General features: G+C 42.7%; 1 protein-coding gene across 1 annotated transcript in view; it reads left to right on the forward strand.

Annotated features, from left to right (window-relative positions):
* Positions 1-16,135, forward strand: part of CGRRF1 (cell growth regulator with ring finger domain 1) — a 130,106-nt gene that overhangs the window by 22,193 nt on the left and 91,778 nt on the right. Inside the window, exon 2 of the mRNA XM_078659836.1 lies at positions 15,426-15,565. Within this exon, the coding sequence (XP_078515962.1) occupies positions 15,426-15,565 (140 nt within the window). The remainder of the gene's footprint in view (positions 1-15,425; positions 15,566-16,135) is intronic.

Genomic DNA, 16,135 nt, shown 5'->3' on the forward strand with positions numbered 1-16,135 from the left:
GAGGACTGAGACCAGTCCTCAAATTCTTCAACCCCCCAACTCGGCAACTGGTGGTCCAAGCCGCGATTCTCTCTCGGCTGGACTATGGGAGTGCTCTGTTGCTTGGTGTCAACCAGGCCGAGGCCACCAGACTGCAGAGGGTGCAGAATGCCGCTGCGCGGGCCATTGTGGGCCTCCCGAGACGGTGCTCTGTATCTGCAGTTTTAACCTCCCTTCATTGGCTGCCGGTCAGACAGAGAATTAAATTCAAGGCACTCTGTCTGACATTCAAGATCTTGAAATTTTCGTCACCTCCTGCCTTGGTGGGTCTTGTCTCCCCGTATGTTCCCAGGCGGTCTCTCAGGTCGGAATCTCTTCATCTAGTGAGTGCGCCTAGATTCAGACTGAGTAGGATGGGTGGCCGTTCATTTCGAGTCATGGCGGCTGGATTATGGAACTCCCTTCCTGTCCACATCCGTGCCCTTAATAGCCTGACTCTTTTCAGACGCGCGATTAAAACCTATTTGTTCACCTCTGTTGATTGATCGTGTTTCTTTTCAGCGGTGATTTGTTGTGTTGTGGTACTGGATCAGGCGCCAGGACGCCCCTTCGCTGGGGCAGCTGTGCGCTGAATAAAAGTTACTAACATAACATAACATAACATAAATATGACTCGTTTTTTTCCTTGACCTGCAAAGGGGTTCCTGCTTTGATGAATTTCAATTGTTTATTGTGATTGTTTATTTATGATTTTTTCATCATGTAAATGTATATGACTGTGTATTCATACTATTACACATCACACATGTTCTTTCATACATAGAGATAGCACACCAGAGGCGTCCACTGTTTTATGCAATGGAGAGTTACGGTTCGATTCCCTGCGTGTACTTGGTAATTTTCACAATTTTTCAAACGTCGTTCTTTCTTTTTTTAAATATTAGATCGAGCAGTCATTAAAAGGTGATACAGACAACCGCGCACTAGGCTAGGAGACACATGAATTCTTTTTGGCTATTTAGCATTATCTTAGTATTTTGCCTAGCTCGGTTGATCATGTGATCGGAACATCACCCAATAGAAGTTCACTATGGTTGTTTATATGGAGAACGATCGCAATGGAGGTCGTTGGAAGTTTGGCGGGAAGCAGTGTATGGAGATGTCGATATAACACACAACAGGTCAGTTTGAGTAGAAATGCAGGGTGGTCTTATGAAACTGTTAAACTAGGGAGACTGAAAGCAGCATTAGAGTCGAATTCTTACAGTTGGTATTATTTTGTTCACAGCTAGTCGAACACGAGATCTGAAGTTGTATATACGCGGCATGTAAGTGGCATAGGAAGTGGTTTCACTTGATATTGGTACCACGGGTGCAATAAGGTTTTAACGGTGGTGTCGGTAAACACACGCTTTCGGTTATTCTCACGTTTCGATTTTTGGATTAATTTGAACAGTGACATGATACACACACAGTACATTTGTGACTTTTATTTTTTTTGACTTTTTGATTTGCATTGTTGATTCCCTGATGAAGGGCGCTATGAAGACGCCCGAAATGCATTGGATTTGAACAATGACTCTGTCGCTAGTACAAACATGACAGAAAATACAGAGTGAAAATAAAAGAATGTTAAAGCAATTGAAACAAGTAATGAAAGAAGAATAAAGTATCACATATAATCAAAGGATCTTTTTGTTTGGAATCCTCTTTTCACACGGAGGAAAAAAGGTGTGCCCAAAGGGATGTCTTTAGTGTTCCACTATAGACACATATCGTGGACAATTGTGAGTTAGTCAGGTACCTCATGCCTTTGCGTAACAAGCATTTGCAAAATCACCAACTTTCTGCTGTCTCAGAGCCATGGATCAGTGGATGACTTGGAGCCATCTCAAATTCAATGCTTCAAAAACGGAAATACTCACGTGTGAAGATTGGAAATATTACAACCCGCTTGCCGCATGGCCTAATGAACTGGGATCACCGCATAAAGTATCGAAGGAAGTAAGAAACCTCGGAATGACCACAGAATCAAAGCTGTCGATGAATGCACTAGTGGACAAAACTAGCAAGATAAATCTTTGTCACTATAAAAACGCTGCAACTAATTTTCCCTCATTTGGGATTTCCGCACAAGGTCCAAGCTACCATCTTCCTTGTTCTGTACAAACTAGATTACGCCAAATACCTCTACCATGGATCACCTTAAACGACCATGAAAAGACTACAACGGATTCAGAACTCGGCAGCCAGACTACTCTTGCATATCAAACCGCAAGACCACATCTCTCCTGCCTTGAAAGCCCTGCATTGGTTACCGGTTGCCAGAAGATCCACGTTCAAGCTGCTTTGTATCACCCACATAGCAATACATGGAATGGGACCGCTCTTCATCAGGAATAAAATCACCAAACACATTCAACAGAGGAACCTTCGCTCTAAAGGAGCATATTGCCTCAAAATCCCAAAATACAAGAAAAAAACCATGGGTGGCACATCTTTCTCTGTTCAAGCAGTCACACTATGGAACTCTTTACCCCCCAACATAAGATCCACCAACAACCACCTTATCTTCAGAAAACGACTCAAGAATTGGCTCTTCCTCACATAAGCACCATATGCAAACAGAAATTTACAGCATATCCCTCTGTATATAAGCATTTATTTTCACTATAGATATGTACCTATCTTTGTGTATTGCTTTGTATAAACATGTAGAATAATTATGTTGAGAGAAAAAAAAAATAATAAAAAAAAAATAAAAATCATCTTTGGTCTATGTACTTACTTCCATTGTGCATCTATGTACCTTCCAAGGACTTTGATCTGTGTGTCTGTTACTTTTCTCATGAAAAAACATATCCAATGCACTACCCTGTTTCTCATCCTGTGCCTCTATTAATAGCTTTAATCTACATATACTTACCTCCTTTATGTATCTATATACTTTCAATGTACTTATGGATCTATATATTAATCACTTTCTTCTAATTTAGCATTTCCAATGCACTACCCTATTTCTCAGCCTATACTTCTCTCAATATATCTTCTAGCCCAACCTTCACACTCATCTCAAACTTCTTTCTACTACTCTTTCCAATGCACTACCCTATCTCTCATCCTATACATTTATCAATATATCCTCTACATCCACTCTCTCATTTATCCCAAACCCCATACCACTACTATGGTCCCCAAAATAACACTTTCTAGACTCTCTCCTACTCTACCCCTCCTTGCATCATCTGAAACCTCTTTTACTATACCGATCCCCTAAAACAAACCTTTCTAAATTCTTCCCTCTGACTCCTCCCCTCCAAAACTCCTTTTTACTCATCCAAAAGCCTCCTCCTACTGCTATGACCTAAAAAAATAAAAAAATATATATATAGTTCCTTCACTCTTTTATCCCTCCACAATCCTTTTCAATCAAAATTAACAGACTAACATGTTCACTTCTCAAATTCCATATTCAACTTTACTAATTCACCACTATTCCTTTATGGGTTCCAGAGTAGCGTGCAACTCGCCAATAAAGCGTCTCAACACCCCATCAGGGTTACAAGCGCTAAATAAATGCAAACATTTTCCCTTTTCCACCCCTCCCCAATCCTTTGCAATCCAAATAACGGACTAACATATCCACCACTAAAATGACTTTCATATTTCACCATACTAATTCAACACTAATACTTATGGGTACCAGAGTAGCGTGCTACTTGCACTTCAAAACCCCATGAGGGGTAGCAAGAGCTATATAAATACAAACCTCTTTCCCTCTTCTATCCCGCCACCTACCCTTCTCTACTCAAATAACTGAATAACACTACTCAAATTACTTCATATTTTACTATACTAATTTTCAACACTAATCCTATATGGGTTACGGGGTGGCGTGCTACTCGCCAGAAAAGCGCTTCAACACCCATCAGAGGTAACAAGTGCTATATGAATGCAATCCTTTCTTCCCCTTTTATCCCTCTGCTATCCTTCTCACTCCAAATAACTGACTAATATCCACCACTGAAATTACTTTCATATTTCACCATATTAATTCACCACTAATCCTTTATGGGCTTCCGGAGTAGCGTGCTTCACCACCCCATCAGGGGTAACAAGCGCTATATAAATACAAACCTTTTTTCCTCCTCTTTCCTTCTGCTATAATTCGAAATCCAAATAACTGACTAATCTATCCACCACTTAACCCCTTCGGTGCTCATGACGGAGCGGTTCCGTCATGAGCGTCGGTTGAGCTGTGCTCATGACGGAACCGTTCCGTCATGGCCACGCCCGTTTCTATTACGGCCCAGCACCGGAGGGGGAAACGCGGTCGCACCGAAAAGGTTAAAATGTACTTGCATGTTTTACTATACTAATTCAACGCTAATCCTCTGTGGGTCCTGGAGTAGCGTGCTACTCGCTGAAAAAGCGCTTTGACGCCTCGTATGGAGTAGTAAGCGCTATATAAATGCAATTACAATACAATGCAATAGGTCTCGCATTTGCAACAGTTTGAGCTATTGACATTGTATATGACAATGCGTTTTAATTCTGTTCAGAAAACCTACATAGTGCATGTTTACGCACAGCTTGCAAGTTTCAAAACACATAAACAATAGGCATTGTTATTTACAAAGCCAATAGCTCAAACTCTCGCAAATATGAGACCTATTGCATTGCAAATGCTTTTCTGTTCAGCGCCGGGACACTCTATTGAGTAGCTGTCGCGCTATAACAAATTTGCCTCATTCATTCATTCGTTCATTCATATACATTATCCAGGAAAAGATCTTGTGTCATAGCCATACAAGGGTGGTGTGTTTTTTTAAATTTTTTTTTTACCTTATCGCAATTCACTTTTCACCCTATAGGTCATGGATAAGGTGAGGAAGTCATGACTATCTGAAAGAAAGAAGGATAAAACCACAGATGCTCTGCCTCACAACCTGAGGATTTTCCCTGTTAGTCTATGAATAATGGGGTTAATTGCAGGAGGGTATTTTGGTTGGCACTTATAGGTGTGTTCTGGTATTATAGTCCTTTATGTAGTAGAGGTACATCATGCTCAGTAAAAGTTAATCTCTTTACTAGGGCCTCGTGGTGGGTTTGATGTCCCTATGTAGGTGGTAAAATTGATTTTTAATAACATCGAGTTTTTCCTTTTGAATAGAAAAACGAACTGTTTCCTCTTTTGCTGTGCTTTATGTGAGCTAACTATTCGTGGTGCTCTCTGTACAGAGGAGTCTGGCTATACTTCTTTTTTTTTTTTTAAAAGGGCTTTTTATCCCTGTGTCCTTGATAACGGTTAGGAGAGTCAAAATCACGGCTTGTGCGAACTTGAGCTTTGTCTACGGTGTCGTTATACTACACTACCCTATTTCTCAGCCTATACTTCTCTCAATATATCTTCTAGCCCAACCTTCACACTCATCTCAAACTTCTTTCTACTACTCTTTCCAATGCACTACCCTATCTCTCATCCTATACATTTATCAATATATCCTCTACATCCACTCTCTCATTTATCCCAAACCCCATACCACTACTATGGTCCCCAAAATAACCCTTTCTAGACTCTCTCCTACTCTACCCCTCCTTGCATCATCTGAAACCTCTTTTACTATACCGATCCCCTAAAACAAACCTTTCTAAATTCTTCCCTCTGACTCCTCCCCTCCAAAACTCCTTTTTACTCATCCAAAAGCCTCCTCCTACTGCTATGACCTAAAAAAATTAAAATATATATATAGTTCCTTCACTCTTTTATCCCTCCACAATCCTTTTCAATCAAAATTAACAGACTAACATGTTCACTTCTCAAATTCCATATTCAACTTTACTAATTCACCACTAATCCTTTATGGGTTCCAGAGTAGCGTGCAACTCGCCAATAAAGCGTCTCAAAACCCCATCAGGGTTACAAGCGCTAAATAAATGCAAACATTTTCCCTTTTCTACCCCTCCCCAATCCTTTGCAATCCAAATAACTGACTAACATATCCACCACTAAAATGACTTTCATATTTCACCATACTAATTCAACACTAATACTTATGGGTTCCAGAGTAGCGTGCTACTTGCACTTCAAAACCCCATCAGGGGTAGCAAGAGCTATATAAATGCAAACCTCTTTCCCTCTTCTATCCCGCCACCTACCCTTCTCTACCCAAATAACTGAATAACATATCCACTACTCAAATTTCTTCATATTTTACTATACTAATTTTCAACACTAATCCTATATGGGTTCCGGGGTGGCGTGCTACTCGCCAGAAAAGCGCTTCAACACCCATCAGAGGTAACAAGTGCTATATGAATGCAATCCTTTCTTCCCCTTTTATCCCTCCGCTATCCTTCTCACTCCAAATAACTGACTTATATCCACCACTGAAATTACTTTCATATTTCACCATATTAATTCACCACTAATCCTTTATGGGCTTCCGGAGTAGCGTGCTTCACCACCCCATCAGGGGTAACAAGCGCTATATAAATACAAACCTTTTTTCCTCTTCTATCCTTCTGCTATAATTCGAAATCCAAATAACTGACTAATCTATCCACCACTTAAAATGTACTTGCATGTTTTACTACACTAATTCAACGCTAATCCTCTGTGGGTCCTGGAGTAGCGTGCTACTCGCAGAAAAAGCGCTTTGACGCCTCGTATGGGGTAGTAAGCGCTATATAAATGCAATTACAATACAATGCAATAGGTCTCGCATTTGCAACAGTTTGAGCTATTGACATTGTATATGACAATGCGTTTTAATTCTGTTCAGAAAACCTACATAGTGCATGTTTACGCACAGCTTGCAAGTTTCAAAACACATAAACAATAGGCATTGTTATTTACAAAGCCAATAGCTCAAACTCTCGCAAATATGAGACCTATTGCATTGCAAATGCTTTTCTGTTCAGCGCCGGGACACTCTATTGAGTAGCTGTCGCGCTATAACAAATTTGCCTCATTCATTCATTCATTCATTCGTTCATTCATATACATTATCCAGGAAAAGATCTTGTGTCATAGCCATACAAGGGTGGTGTTTTTTTTTTTTTTTTACCTTATCGCGATTCACTTTTCACCTTATAGGTCATGGATAAGGTGAGGAAGTCATGACTATCTGAAAGAAAAAGGATAAAACCACAGATGCTCTGCCTCACAACCTGAGGATTTTCCCTGTTAGTCTATGAATAATGGGGTTAATTGCAGGAGGGTATTTTGGTTGGTACTTATAGGTGTGTTCTGGTATTATAGTCCTTTATGTAGTAGAGGTACATCATGCTCAGTAAAAGTTAATCTCTTTACTAGGGCCTCGTGGTGGGTTTGATGTCCCTATGTAGGTGGTAAAATTGATTTTTAATAACATCGAGTTTTTCCTTTTGAATAGAAAAACGAACTGTTTCCTCTTTTGCTGTGCTTTATGTGAGCTAACTATTCGTGGTGCTCTCTGTACAGAGGAGTCTGACTATACTTCTTTTTTTTTTTTTAAAAAGGGCTTTTTATCCCTGTGTCCTTGATAACGGTTAGGAGAGTCAAAATCACGGCTTGTGCGGACTTGAGCTTTGTCTACGGTGTCGTTATTGGGCTAAGCATTATATGCAGTTGATATCGCATGACTCAAAAGTGAGGACAGCAGGCAGAGGGAGGGAGAGAGAGAGGGGGAATAAGTGCAGGGGTGAATTGTCCCCGGCTCCACTTACTTGTCGCTGATCGACCCTCAGTGTCTCCTCCTAGAGTGTCCTCATCTGACTCGAAAGGAGGACGTGTTAGCGCTGCCACACGGTTTTAAACCCTGTGATTGTTCTCGGATTCTTAAATTGGTAACGGGTTTGGGGGCATAGATGATGTTTCTCATAGAAAAAGACCCAATCGTTTGCATTGTGGATAAAAACGATGAGATCGACATAGAAGAATGGTCGATGTTTTCCATTGGTAAATATGGGCTATCTGATGTTCGTTATTGTTATTCAGTGTCTGGAATTTCAGAGGCCTTAGATCGTTTATTTAAAAAGGCCATGCTTTCTCAGCTTCATCTCAATGAAATTCTGTGAAAACATCGACCATTCTTATAAGTCTATCTCGCGACGAGGTACACTGTTCCAACCCGACCTCGTTATTTTATCAAACCCCATGATGATGCCGCCCGATACTACATCATAGTGGTAACCACTTAATACCACCAGTGGCACATATTGGTTGAGGAATCGACCACAATGGATCGCACACCGCTAGCCCCTCCTCCGGATCGCCCCTAAGGATTCTGGTACGTATAGTTCATGAGTGGTTCACCTCAGTAGGTGCAAGTGAGTACTTGTTGTTGTGAAGATCTCTAGACCTGAGACATGGCCCGGGTTTCGGGATATCTTCCCTCATCAGTAGAGAACGTATTTGGGGTGGAAAAGAAGGCCGCCAAGCAACCGTCACAGGCCTTGATGCCTAACCGGCACGCAGGTGGGTCATCCAGAAGCTCGTCAGCTTAAAGGCTCAGGGGAACAACAAGTACTTACTTGCACCAACTTTGGTGAACCACTTACGAACTTTGTTTCAACTCTTCAAACCACACGCACTTCACATACCAGAGTGCTTAGGGGCGATCCGGAGGTGAGGCTAGTGGTGTGCGATCCATCGTAGAATTCTGTTATAGGGCTCCCATGAGCCCCCAAGCTGACGAGCTTTTGGAGATGCGCCGGAGAGGCATCGAGGCCTGTGACGGTTACTTGGCGGCCTTCTCATCCACCCCAAATACTTTCTCTACTGATGAGGGGAAACTATCCCGAAACCCGGGCCATGTCTCGGGTCTAGAGATCTTGGGAACAACAAGTACTTACTTGCACCAACTTTGGTGAACTACTTACGAACTTTGTTTCAACTCTTCAAACCACACGCACTTCACATACCAGAGTGCTTAGGGGCGATCCGGAGGAGAGGCTAGCGGTGTGCGATCCATCGTAGAACATATTGGTTGAGGGTTTCAGGTAGATAACTGTCTAGTTTGTGTAGTCTGGATCTAGTTTTCAGAACTGTCTGGTTTTGGTAGGTTTCCCTTGATGGCCGCCGAGCCCGGGACCAAAATCACAGGTGACTCCCTTGCAAAACCAAATAGTTTCGTGATAGATAATTTTGAAGTCTCCACAGTATGTTTTGGGCCATTTTCTGTTGCGGGCACTATGTCTACCCACACATGTGAGGTACCATTTGTATCAGGAGACCTGGGGGAACGCTGGGTGTTGGGAAATATGTGGCAGCCCGGTGATCCTACAACGTTCCCACACAGAAAAGTGAGGAAAATGTGATTTTTTTTTTTCTAGCTAAATTTGAGGTTTGCAGGGGATTTGGGTAGGAAAATGTTGGGAGATCCCCGCAAGCCGCACCGCCCTGGACTCCCCTTGGTGTCTAGTTTGCAGAAATGTTTGGGTTTGGTAGGTTTCCCTAGATGGCTGCTGAGCCTGGGACCAAAAATGCAGGTTACTCTCTTGCAAAACTAGTAGATTTTGAAGTTCCACAGTACGTTTTGGGGTGTTTCCTGTTGAGGACACAAAGCCTAGCCACACAAGTGATACTTGGTGGGGGGGGGGTAATGCTGGGTGGACTGAAGTTTGTGGCTCCCTGGAGATTCCAGAACTTTCCATCACAGAAAGTTGAGGAACATTTATTTTTTTAAAAATATATTTTTATTGGTTTTTACAAAGATACACAACATTTGAAGCTCAACCAAGCACAGTTCATATTCCAAGATTTACAGATATTTAAAAGTAAAACAGCTTTTCGAAGAGTTCTCAGCATAACTGTTTGTTGCTAAACATTTCCCAGATAATGTAGGACCATCATTACGCCGCTTCAGATCTACAGCATACATGTTCCAGATTGCGTCTGCAGTCTGTGCTCGAGAGCCAACAAAAAAACATAACTTTGAAGGAAACAACAAACAAAAAGGAAAAACACTATTAAACATTTCTGTGGTGTCTCGTGTTCATGATCCAAATGGGATGGGGGATGATATAGGGCAGGCGCTTCCCGGGGCATGGAGGACTCCGGGGTCTCCTGCGCCAAACCTAGGAGGGAGAGCGGGACCAATCCCGAGGGATGCATCATTGGATTCGGGGGCACCAACTGTCAGGAAAATCAAGGGTGATGCCAAATCTGTTATGTCTGAAAGAGGTGGAGGGCGCGCAATCTGGGTCCGCAGGCAAATGGGCAATCCCTCCCACAGGTAACCTACCAAGGGACTCCAGATGTAGTTGAAACCCTTCCGCGAGTCCTCGAGTATATCAGTCATCCGTTCAAGGGCCATAATCTGCCACAGCCGGGCATGCCATTGGGTAAGGGAGGGGGCCTCCAGTTTCTTCCAGGCTGCTGCTATTGCCATCTTGTCCGCCCCTAAACATAGCCACATAATGACGCGGTCCCCCTGGGTATGATATTTCAGACTCTGCTCCCGTACCCCCAGGCGAGTATGCTCTACAGGTTACTGTAAGTGCCTGGATGCCAGTGCCCACATTGTCCATTGTCATGCTGTTTGCTGGGTGCACCTGAGTATAAAACTCCATAGCCAAGTCAGTTTTCACCATTCCAACGTATTTGAACTATATTAATTGTGACCTAGAATGGAAGCATCGTCATATTCCTATCTATTTCTGCAGCATGCCAGAATGTACAACACTGAAGCCAGCCAATACATTCACAATTATAAAGCACTACAACAAGGCAAGTCTTGAGCTAATAGTCAAAGCACCAGAGCGAGGCCCAATTCCACAAAGTGCTCAGTATTAGTATGTAAATCTCCAACGCTTGGGCTGTATTTTACCAATATCTGAAACACCAGAGGCAGGACAATAATAATACCCAGTATTTGAAGGACCATAACTTAAAAGTGTTTATATTGCATCTGTATGAAAAATAGTGCTTCCCAAACACCTTAGAACCACGGCCCAATTATTAGAATGACCCACCTAGGTTGCGTGTTTGCAATATGTTTTCTTCAGATAGAAGAACCTCTGTAATATCCTTTACTTTATGCTTTTAAAAATAGGTCCAAGGCTGAGGTTCTTTTGAAGTAACAGTGTCAAAGGCAAATAATTACAAACACATGGAAGTCTGTTGCCTGGGGTTCTGTAATGCCTTAAATGGAGAACTTCCAGACCTGGTTGTTAACTATCAAACTTTAGCAAGTTAAAGCACATTGTGGTTGCCTGATTTTGAAGCTTTTTCAGTCTGTTGATGAGTTTCTCTTTTAGCACTGTGTACGGATATTACGCTAGTATCACAAGGCTCTTATGAGCTTTACTGGGTGCTAGTGGTGGAGAAGAAAGAGGAGTAGGCATAGTTATACATTGATTTCTTTGATCATTGCATTGACTGTTCAGGCTGGACTGTTCCCATGAGGCACAGGGTCAAGACTGATTTAATGATAAAATCTCCTAGATTGAGCTCTCCCTGGATGATCACCGCAATCCCCCCCCTCCCCACCGAAGCTCACCCACTGAGACAGAAGATATCACACCCAAGCACCCCCCAAACAATTGGAAATCCTTCATACCCATCTCTGAAGCTGAGATCGTCAAAATGATTTCCAGCTCCAAACCCTCGTCACACATCTTGGACCCCATTCCTGCCCAGCTGGCCAAAAAGCTCAAACTCACCCCAGCCCCGATCTGGACCAAGATTATAAATAGCTCCCCGAGAACCAGAGTCATGCATGATTGTCTCAAAATTGGCCATATCACACCACCTCTAAAAAAAAATGGGCTCTGATACAAACAACCTTAACAACTTCAGACCTGTCTCCAATCTCCCTCTCCTAGCTAAAATCCTGGAAAGATGTGTTCTCCTCCAACTTACTCAACACATCGATAGCACCAACCTTCTAGTCCCTCACCAATCTGGTTTCAGAAAAGGTTGCAGCACAGAGACAGCGATCCTGAGGTGGTCTTGCAGTGGTTAACATCCTTTCTACAGAACCGCACCCAAAGAATAAAAATCAAAAACTTCTCGTCCGACCTACTCCCTGTCAGCAGGGGTGTCCCCCATGGTTTAGTTCTCTACCCACAACTTTTCAACATCTACATGGAACCCCCTCACCTCCATACTAAAAAAAACAACATCCCCTTCCACCTATATGCGGACGATACCCAGATCTACCTCGAAACCTCCTCCATTGATGACATTCAGAGACTAAACAATACTCTAAGAGAAGTCCAACACTGGCTATCACTCAACCACCTGAAACTCAACCAAGACAAGACAGAAATTCTCCTAATTTCCAATAATGAGCAGAACCTCCAAGTCACAGAATGGCTAAAAGCCATTGATGCTCTTAACTGCAATCTCACCCTGGCCAATTCCGTAAAATCACTGGGAATCACTCTGGACCCAATATTAGACAGGGCCAAACCCATCAAGAACACCGCAAAGAGCGCCTTCCTTAACCTAAAACTACTCAACTAAATAAAACCCTTCACCCCTCCCAACGACCTCCAACAAGCTACTCAATCCCTGGTGTTGTCCAGACTGGACTACAGGAATGCAACCCTAACAGGAACAGCAAAATCTCACTTAGCTCCCCTTCAGATCAACTCTTAATGCAGCAACCAGAATGTCACTGGAGTAAAGAAATATGAACACATCTCGCCCGCACTCAGAGAGCTAAAATGGTTCCCAATCGAAATGCGTGCCAACTTCAGAACTGCCTGTCTCACTCACAAAGCTCTGCACACTGGGAAACCTGCCTAACAGGCCTCCAAGCTCAAGAAGGCTGGTCCGACAAGGAGCCTCAGGAGTACCAACACTCTACTCCTCATGCATCAGAAAACTCTCAAACAAAAAACTTCATCTCGATCCTTCTCAGGAAATGCGCCCAAAATCTGGAACTCCATCCCAGTCCATATCAGGACTACCCCTTCTTTTTTAAAATACAAAAAGCAGTTCAAAGACCTCTTCATCAACCGATCCCTTCCGAATGGATTGCTGCCGCCCAAGCGCAGAGTCTTGCACATTACAGCAGTCAGCCACTTTAACACTAAGACTTTTACCTCTCCCACCTCCCGACTCATTCCTGTGTCCCCTTCTCCCTGAAAGGGTCTCGTCACAAGCCAATGTGTATATGACTGATATATTATGTGATTTCATTACTATTAATGTTGTACAGCGCTCTGTGACTCCGATTTGTCACAAATCAATATGCTTACTATAGTGTGATCTCCTCACTACTAATGCTGTAAAGCGCTCCGATACCTTCGGGCCTGGTCATCGCTATATAAAACTCTTAAGTAATAAACATATGGCTGGGTCTAACCTGATGTGGCATGGTGAGCAAAAGAACAATGCATTCAAACCAGATCTTTTGACTGGAGGTGAATATTTGATTTGCTCTGCATTCTGTCCATCATCTGTGTGTCTTTTGCTTTCTCGCCCTAAGTGCTCCGGGTATGACCAGAAGTGGGTCCTGGGCTCACCCTGCCACTGGATTCAAGCTAGCCTGGCTTATGAGGGGGTGATGCACTGAAACCGGTCCTAGGATTCTTGTTTCTGGTCCAGGGAGGATCTGGCATGGGATTTCGGGCTGGAATGTTCCCATGAGGCATAGGGTCAAGAATGATTTGCATATGGTTGGCGCTAAACTGGGATGGCATGGTGAGCTAAAGAACAATGGATTCAACCCATATCTCTTGACTGGGGGTGAATGTTTGATTTGCTCTGCATTCCGTCCATCATCTGTGTGTCTTTTGGTTTCTCGCTCCTAAGTGCGCTGGGTGTGCCCATACGTGGGTCTCAGGCTCACCGTGCCACTGGATTCAAGCTAACCTGGCTAATGAGGGGTAATGCCCTGAAACGAAACAAGCCCTAGGATGCTTGTTTTCGATCCAGGGAGGACCTGGCTTTGCAGTTCGGGCTGGACTGTTCCCATGAGGCGCAGGGTCAAGACTGATTTGCATATGGCTGGGTCTAAACTGGGTGGCATGGTGAGCAAAAGAACAATGGATTCAATCCAGATCTCTTGACTGGGGGTAAATGTTTGATTTGCTCTGCATTCGTCCATTATCTGTGTGTCTTTTGGTGAATGAAGGAATTAAATAGGTCAGCTTGGTTCTTGTATTTGGATAGCCTTCCCACTTGGATGCGTTATCAAGTCTTAATGACTTTTTTGGCCAGGAACTGCTATGCAGCCTTTCCCCAAAATTGTTTGTGCTCCACAATCTGCCCTAATCAGTTGGTTAGGAGTAAGACTGGGACAAGCCATTAAAGAAGGAACTCCCTTCTTCGTGAATCAGATACTCTTAGACACAGCTGCCCTTCTTCTACAACTCCTCCTGGCCATTCCTACAGGCATACGTCATTCTCCTAATATCTTTCAGGGATCAAGGCAAGGGTGTCTTCTGAGACCAAAAGGGCAGGATCCATACCAGAATTTTAGGATGTTGCATTGGATAAATCTATATACAATTGGACTGATCCACAACACTTTTTCTATGAGCAGTGTTACTCCTAACGTTGATGTGGTTTGCTTCTGAATTTTCATGAGTAAGATACACAAAATGCATGGTGATTTTAGCCCTATGAATCTAAAAATAGTTCACTTAACTAGTCAGTGGTTGACATGAAAATTTGGAATTCTGCCATCGGTACTGGATCAACATGGTACACACCTTTTAAAGACTAGCTTGTTTTTTGCTTAAAGCTAAATATTGCACTTATGCTGTATCCAAGTGATGTGAATAACAGATGTAACGGTTATCCGAAGTCATGGCACTTAATTTACTCACCTTGAAATGATGCCAGGCTGAGTTTGTCTTGTTGCATATCAAACGCCTTTCCTCCAGACTACATTTTGCCATTTGTGCGTGGTCAGCTCACTGCACCATACTACATGGCATGGGAACATAAGGAAACAGTACATGAACTTCAGGTTATTGCATATACGGATTCACATGTATAGGTTAGGGTCATTCAATGAGCTGTGAATGTATGAATTTGTCATTGAAGGGTTACGACTGGAGAGATCGGTGTGTGTAATGTGTATATATGGTATTGTGTTGGCTATCCGTTTAGCCAACTCCATGTCATATAAAGATGGTCCAGGTGGGGTGGATCCTTGTAAGATGTCCACATTTTCTACATATGATGAATTTACAAACATTGAATAAAAATCTGAATCGTTTGCATAGTGGTTATAATGAAAAAGTGGTATGGATCCGACACGCCCAGCCAATGTCGGACAGCCCTGCAGTGTACAACTGATGATGACTAAATCATACAGAAGTGGGGCTGCCTGCCACCTCCGCGTCCCAACTGGAAGAAGATCATGCTTCTTAGTCACATTATTGAAAGCCCTTGTTTTAGATGGTAAAAGGTTTTTAAAAAGTTATGCTTGTTTATATAAATATGAAAATACATAATTAGATGCACACTTGTAAACCTATGCTGTTTAATGATTTTCTAGGTTTGGTTTGGATGTTCCTGTTATTTTAAGAAATTCCGAAGAACGGGAATCAACAACCAAAATATCAGAGAAACGTATGAGAAAAGTGAAAAATCCGTTTGGCTTGGGAATCTCTGACCCAGCGACTGCATCATTGAAAGGTCTGTGTTTGATTGGTGAAAGCAAAAATATTGTTTTTGCCTATGCTTTTCAACATGTTGCTGCTCTTGTGGCTCATGTACAGGTTATCCAGTATAATTCTTACGTTTAAGCGCTCAGGTATTATATTCCACAATCTTATCTCTGAAAAACCTAGATCAACGTAGATGGAACGACAAACAACACCATTTCTCTGCTTGATATAATATAAAATCCCTCCCGAGGGCTCTATGAGGAGGGCAGTTTGGGTAGAGATGCCCAGTGTTCGAGGGTAACCAGGTATGCTTGGCCATGCAAGCTTTCTATATAAGTTCTTGCAGTGCCTGATCATTTCACATTTGAATTGCAGTCCGTTTTGCCTCTCTGGGTAGAGGTGAAAAACTGATGCTGGCTGTTCCCACACCAGCTTCCAGACAAAAGTAACAGAGACAAAAGGCCCAGCCTAGCATTCGCATCTCTCGTCAATCATGAAAACATACAGCTAGAGTGTTCAGCAGACCCAAAGAGCCACAAGTAAACTTGCATGAGACCACGATGAGAAGTTCACAGACCGCATATTTTCTGATATTTCT

Source organism: Lissotriton helveticus, chromosome 9, assembly GCF_964261635.1.
Source record: "Lissotriton helveticus chromosome 9, aLisHel1.1, whole genome shotgun sequence".
NCBI lineage: Eukaryota > Metazoa > Chordata > Amphibia > Caudata > Salamandridae > Lissotriton > Lissotriton helveticus.